This window comes from Colletotrichum truncatum (genome assembly GCF_014235925.2).
Source record: "Colletotrichum truncatum strain CMES1059 chromosome Unknown Contig_0005, whole genome shotgun sequence".
Classification (NCBI taxonomy): domain Eukaryota; kingdom Fungi; phylum Ascomycota; class Sordariomycetes; order Glomerellales; family Glomerellaceae; genus Colletotrichum; species Colletotrichum truncatum.
In genome coordinates, this window is record NW_027222402.1 from 1,965,732 (window position 1) to 1,972,725 (window position 6,994).

General features: G+C 57.0%; 2 protein-coding genes across 2 annotated transcripts; one reads left to right on the forward strand and one right to left on the reverse strand.

Moving 5' to 3' along the window:
- Positions 1–3,941: 3,941 nt before the first annotated feature.
- CTRU02_208610 (gag protein) lies at positions 3,942–4,736 on the reverse strand (the record flags this gene model as incomplete). The annotated part of the gene is made up of 2 exons (XM_036733240.1): positions 3,942–4,314; positions 4,393–4,736. 2 exons carry the CDS (start codon positions 4,734–4,736, stop codon positions 3,942–3,944), a joined length of 717 nt encoding a protein of 238 aa, XP_036574997.1.
- A 1,463-nt stretch (positions 4,737–6,199) lies between these two features.
- On the forward strand, positions 6,200–6,994 carry CTRU02_208611 (gag protein; the record flags this gene model as incomplete). Its single annotated transcript, XM_036733241.1, has 2 exons — positions 6,200–6,543; positions 6,622–6,994. 2 exons carry the CDS (start codon positions 6,200–6,202, stop codon positions 6,992–6,994), a joined length of 717 nt encoding a protein of 238 aa, XP_036574998.1.

A 6,994-nucleotide genomic window follows, 5' to 3' on the forward strand; every position in this document is an offset into this window, starting at 1 on the left:
TCCGTCGTAGATGTGGTGACCGTGGCCTGTTTGTTAGCGCGCCACGCAACAAGCCCGCCGAATAGCTTCATAGCGAGCGCCTGAGAGCTCTTCCGATCCAGGGAGTTGTCTGCGAAGCTGGCATCTGACGCCACGATAAGCGTGTCTTCCTCGCTGCCGGGTTCGCAGCCGTATTCGAGGCAGAGGTAGCGGGTGGAATAGAGGTAGGCGAGCGCTCTGTCCGCTGCGCGTTGGTGTTTCGGCCCGGGATTCTGGTTGAAGCGCGCGAGACGGCTTGCCGCGAACGCGACGTCGGGTCTCGTCATTATTGCGGCGTATAGGAGAGTCCCGACCTTCTTCTGGTACTGGTTGACTTCCCACGCGCTGGCCTCTCCTTCGTAGGGTAGAAGCTCCTCCAGGACCATAGGAGTGTACGAGCGCGCTTCAGAACCGTCTTCTAACGCGTTAGCTGTGGGTGGAAGCAGCCGCCTCACCTTCTCGGCGTAAACTGCCTGCGAGAGCCATAATCGGCGTGTGGCTCGGTCTCGTATGACCTCGATTCCTAAAAACCACTGGAGGTCTCCGCCTCCTTCGAAGTGGTAGCGCTTCTGTAGCTCAGAGACCTCCCGCAGCGCTGCCTCCTTGCGCGCGCGGGGAAACGCCAGTACGCAGTCGTCCACGTAGAAGAAGAACATGACTTCGCCTTTTTGCCAGCAGCAATTCTCGCCTGCCACGCGTTCGAATCCACGTTCTACGAGTCCCTTTTCTAAGTGGCGTTGCCACAGGAGAGGGGAACGTCGTAGGCCGTATAGCGCCTTTCTCAATCGCAGGATTCTTCCTGGAACGCGGTAGCCCGGCGGAAGCTCCATATAGACGGTCTCGTCTAGATCCGCGTGGACGAAGGCGTTTACCGCATCGTATTGTAGTAATTCTAGGTCAAAGCGCGCGGCAACGGCCATCAGAACTCGGAACGACATACCTGCGAGCGTCGCGGCGTACGTCTCCCGCGCGTCTCTTGCTTGCTGGTCTCCTCGAATAACCAGGCGTGCCTTGAATTTGGCTAATCGCCCGTGCTTATCAAGCTTGTAAGTGTATACCCAGTGGCATCCGAGGACCTGGTAGCCGCGCGAGGCGCTTCTTGCGACCTCTTCCCACGAGCGGGACTCCTTGTGCCCGTCTAGGTGGCTTCTTTCAGCGCGCAGGAACTCCTCCCGGAAAGGGTGACGTTGCAACTGATCGTGAGACGTTGGCAAAGGGGCCAGATCCCTCCAGTAGGCGCCTTTCTTTCGGCCTTGCGCTTCCACGCGGGAGCGGAGCTCGGTCGGCGCCAACGCAGTCACCACATCCCGGTTACCGCGCGCTCTGAGATCCTTCGTCTCTTCTGCGAGCGTCTGGCTCCGGTCTCTGTGGGAGCTGGGCTCACTTGTCTCAAACGCTTCTACCACGGAGCAACCTTCCTGGGATTCACTTGCCTCTTGCTGACCTGTAACTTGGTCTTCCAAAGGGCCTTCATCCGCGCCGTCATTCCCGGATTTCACGGTGAAGGTTGCCTCGGAAACCCTCTCAGGGGCGCGCGGCTGGCCAGGCACAACGCGATCCCTTCGTGGGCCGTCTTGACGTCTAGGGTTTTGTTTGTGAAGCGTCGTTCCAGCTAGAAAAGCGGCTTTGTACGACGTCCGTGGTGTTACCTTCTTATAGATGGGCTTCGTAGCGGGGATATCCCGCGTATGCTCTTCTCCCCACCCCCTCACGTCGAGCTCGGTGAGCACCGCGAGAAAGGATGTGGGAGGCGACGCCTCCGGCGTCGGAAAGGGCTCAAACCGCGCTCCCGTGTATTGCCCTTCCACTTGCTTAGGCGCGTCCGCTTCAGCGTTATGGTGCCCGAGCGCTTCTGCTGCTTCCAGGGCAGGCTCACCGGGATCGGCGTGCTCTGAGACTTCTTCTGCTTCTTCGTCAGCGCTTTGTATATAGTTTTCTGAGCCCGTGGTCTGTCTGATCAGCTCCTCTATGCGCTGCTGAATCGCCTGCAGGTCGAGGTGGTTGATTTCTTCCACTAGGGACCTGACGTTGCCGTCGAAGTAGCATTTCTCGTTAAACACCACATCGCGCGTGGTAAATACTTCACTACGCAGGGGATTCCATATCCGGAACGAGTTGCTTGATGTGTAGCCGACTAGGTAGCCTATCCAGGCACGCGGAGCGAGTTTCTGGCGCCTGTTGCGCTTCAGCTGCGCATCAGTAGTCATTGCGTACGCTTTGCACCCATATGAGCGCAGATGAGAGAGGTCTGGGCGCGCGTAGAAGCCGCTTTCCTCGTGCCAGAACTGTCTGTGGAAGCGCTCGTACGGCGACTTCCACCCCCTGACTGCTGACGGCGTTCGGTTGTAGACGTAGGTGGCTGCTTTCGTGACTTCCGGCCAAAGCACGTCCGGTAGCGCTGCGCTTCTAGCCATTGCCCTCGCGCGCTCTTTGATAGCTGCCGCCCCGCGTTCAGCGCCTCCATTCTGTGACTGTGTATTAGGAGCCGATGGCTCTATTGTTATCCCGCGTGCTGCTAGCATTTGGGTCACGCGTAAGTGCTTTTCGAGCTCCCCATCGGTCTCCAGGAACTTCACTGATATGTCGTAATGGGTCTTCAGGAGCTCCAGGAAGTCCGTCAGGGTCGTTAGCAGAACGTCAGTAGTGCGTCCCGTAAGGTAAAAGTCCCACGCTAGACCGCTTGCGCGGTCCACGATGATCATGGTTGACGTGTACCCTTCGTAACCTTCTTCGTAGTCGTGGAAGTCCAGTGCGAGCCTCTCACCAGGCTTTGCGCGCTTCAGGGATTCTCGGGGCGCTCGGCGAACCATCCGGCGTGCTTTGCTTTCGCCACAAGCGTCGCAGTCAACTGTTGTTATTGGACCACCCCCTGAGGCGAGCCGGACTCCTCGCGCCGAATTGGCCAGGTGGCGGATAGCTTCCGGTCCCGCGTGGCCTAGTCTGCGGTGCCAGAGTTCAGCGCTTGCGCTGATTGCTTTCCTGCGCGTCGCCGTTGTGTAGTTGTGCCTTCTGCGCGGCTTGGGGTCGTCTGGTGCCGCGCTTCGCGTGACTGGCGCCGTTGCGAATGCCGCGTCGATCTTTCGGTAGTCCAGGACTTGCTGGCCAGCAACTTCTGTGAGAGCGCAGAGAAACGTTCCGTCCGCGCGTCGTAAGCAGTTATTCCGGGGACTCATATCCCACCAGAAGCCTCTCCTGCGTAGGCGCGTGAGGGAAACCAGGTTGCTCGCGAAGCCGGTACAGAGTACGACGTCGTAGAGGCGGAGCTTCGTAACAGTGCTCCCCTGCTCTCTGACTCTGATGTCGACGGTTCCGTATGCTTCGATAGCCACTTGCTGAGCGCCTGCCCATAAGTAGTCGCCTGCTGGCGCTCCTGACAGTGTGGTGAACCACGAGGGGTCGTTGAATACATGGATCGTTGATCCAGAGTCCAGGATCGCCGATCTGAAGAGCTCGTATGTCTCCGGAGCGGTGTGGAAGGCACTCGGGACGGTCCCCTTGCTTCGGCCATATAGTCAGTGTTCTTCTTTCGCTGGTTCTCTCACCTTCCTGACACGGTTTGCAAGCGTTTCGTCTTTTCTCATCCGCTCGTCGAGGTTCGCGAGAAGCTCTCTACTCGGCTCGTACTACTCAGGGCGCTCCCGTTCGTTGACGAGCCAGCACTTCGAGAGCGGGTGAGGTTTCAGGCACGCAGGGCACAGCCGGTTGCCCTCGCTCTCCCCATCGCTTCTCTTCCGCGACCGGTCTCTGCGAGCTCCTCCTCTGGAGCGCGTGTTTCCTCGAGATCCCCGGCTGCTTCTCATTGGTACCGTTAGGCGCGCGGGGGAAGTTCGTTCCCCTTCCTCTTCGTTTCTTGAAGTGGCTTCTGTGGTAGGACCAAACGCTCCGCGTCCGGCCTGCTTCTTCGGGTTGTGTTGAGAGGTTGTTTATAGGAACCGCCGCGCGTCTGACAGGACTTCTCCAACGCTCAGTTTCTCGCTTTCGACGCGTTCGTCCTTGACGGTCTGGTATGAGAAGATCCATGTATCGGCGTAGCTGTGGCTCACGGCGTAGGTGAATTCCGGGAACCATATACTGGGGAGCTCGGTACCCGGGACGCCCGCCGCTGCTGCTTCGTGGATTGATTCTTCCCACTTCGTAAGCCACTCTTCCAGCTCTTTCTTCGTTGCAAGTCGCTTCCGCTCCGGTATCTGGAGCGCTCTCTTATATGCTTCGCTCGCGGCGGTGCGTCTCTTACGAGTGGTTATCCCTACGCGTTCCTTCAACGCGTAGACCCAGCGGTCCAGTGCGCGGTCCGCGGTACAGCAGCTCTTGAGGAGAGAGGTGCTGACTGTATCTCGGACCCAGTCTTCGAGCACGCGAATCCCTTTCAGGAACGCTTCATGGGTCTTGGAGCGCTCCATATATTCAGACCGACGTTCCTTATACAGGGCGAGATTGGCTGCCGAGAGCTCCTCTAGCGCTTGTGCGCGCGTTTCGTAGTCGGCGTCTTCGTTTAGCACTTCGGCTTTGCCGGTCTTGGGGTGATCGTATATTTCGGGGCGCTTCGGCCGCTCCATCCGCCGCTCGAGACGCGTTTGTCCCGTGTTTAAGGCGCCTGGGCGCTGGGGATCGATATATCGCCAGAGGTCGTAGGACTTGGCCTTCGACTGCAGCTGGTCGATCCATAGGATCCAGTCGGCAGGGGTATTCAGGGTGATTTTCGCGCTTGAGGAGGACATTTCGACGATAGGGGTTCAATTGGGCGCGTAGAAAGGGCTTTCGTATGCGTAGAATAGATGGCTGGCGGCGTTTAACGTAAACGCAGTACGTATCAGACTGTTAATTGTCGAATTAAGGGTTCAGAACGATGTATATTCCGTTATGTGTGTAACTGTCTAAGGGCCCTTCAGGGGCGCGTAGGGAAGGGGGTATGCCACCCCCTGACCCGGGGCTCGGCGCTCGGAAATAGTGTTCTGCCGAGCGTTGCCGAAGCCTCGCGTAGCGCGCTCAATCTGACACAGTGATCAGCGACAAGACACAGGGACTGTCCAGGACTTGTATATAGTATGACCTGAGCTCGGCCCATGGTCAGACTTCCATAGCTCTTCAGCAATCAACTTTGTGATTACCCTAACCGGTACTTTCAGCTATACCTAAGTGACGACTACTCTACGACTCTTGTTGAGGCCTTGACTGATCACCAAGACCTTTGAAGATCTACGATTCAATCGACCAGACCCCAGAACGACTGTTACTGTTGTCAATCCCTGGCTTACTGTTAACACAAACCCACTGTCAGTTAGCTGGCCGTAACACGCCGTTTTGGAGAGAGGAAGTGTGAAGTCTACCGTCGGGACTCTTGCCGGGTGATGAAGAGGGTACCCTGCACAGGCACTTTTTGCCAAGGCGGTTACACTGGCACAGTTGATATACCTTGGAGGAGGAAAATAAACGAAAAGTAAGTATAATAGTAAATAATTCTTATAAGCCGGTAGTAGCCTTAAGTAGCGTTATAAGTAAACTAATTAAAAGCAAAAGGTTATAAGTAAAGTTATCGCAGGTTACATAGTAACGGAAAAGGATTGTAAAAAGGGAAGGAACCGGCGTAGGCAGGAGGGTATAGAATACCGTAGTCGTTGCTTACAAGCAGGGGGGGCGACCGGTACGGACGGCGCGCCTACGCAAGGCTCTCGAGACGAGAGCCTCGGGGAGGGAGCGTTATGTCAGGAAGCGATCCGCGTACAGCGCCGGGGCCTACTTTCGGTATTAGTAAGGCAGGGAGTAAAAAGGAGATATTAGGGTTATAAGCGCGGGCGCCGCGAGTCGGCAGCGCACAAGCTGGGCATAAGAAGGGGAGTCGAGGGATGTAAGAGGGGGGGCAGATTTCAGCGTTAGCACCTACCCAGACCTACCTTGGCAATATTGTCAGATTGAGCGCGCTACGCGAGGCTTCGGCAACGCTCGGCAGAACACTATTTCCGAGCGCCGAGCCCCGGGTCAGGGGGTGGCATACCCCCTTCCCTACGCGCCCCTGAAGGGCCCTTAGACAGTTACACACATAACGGAATATACATCGTTCTGAACCCTCAATTCGACAATTAACAGTCTGATACGTGCTGCGTTTACGTTAAACGCTGCCAGCTATCTATTCTACGCATACGAAAGCCCTTTCTACGCGCCCAATTGAACCCCTATCGTCGAAATGTCCTCCTCAAGCGCGAAAATCACCCTGAATACCCCTGCCGACTGGATCCTATGGATCGACCAGCTGCAGTCGAAGGCCAAGTCCTACGACCTCTGGCGATATATCGATCCCCAGCGCCCAGGCGCCTTAAACACGGGACAAACGCGTCTCGAGCGGCGGATGGAGCGGCCGAAGCGCCCCGAAATATACGATCACCCTAAGACCGGCAAAGCCGAAGTGCTAAACGAAGACGCCGACTACGAAACGCGCGCACAAGCGCTGGAGGAGCTCTCGGCAGCCAATCTCGCCCTGTATAAGGAACGTCGGTCTGAATATATGGAGCGCTCCAAGACCCATGAAGCGTTCCTGAAAGGGATTCGCGTGCTCGAAGACTGGGTCCGAGATACAGTTAGCACCTCTCTCCTCAAGAGCTGCTGTACCGCGGACCGCGCACTGGACCGCTGGGTCTACGCGTTGAAGGAACGCGTAGGGATAACCACTCGTGAGAGACGCACCGCCGCGAGCGAAGCATATAAGAGAGCGCTCCAGATACCGGAGCGGAAGCGACTTGCAACGAAGAAAGAGCTGGAAGAGTGGCTTACGAAGTGGGAAGAATCAATCCACGAAGCAGCAGCGGCGGGCGTCCCGGGTACCGAGCTCCCCAGTATATGGTTCCCGGAATTCACCTACGCCGTGAGCCACAGCTACGCCGATACATGGATCTTCTCATACCAGACCGTCAAGGACGAACGCGTCGAAAGCGAGAAACTGAGCGTTGGAGAAGTCCTGTCAGACGCGCGGCGGTTCCTATAA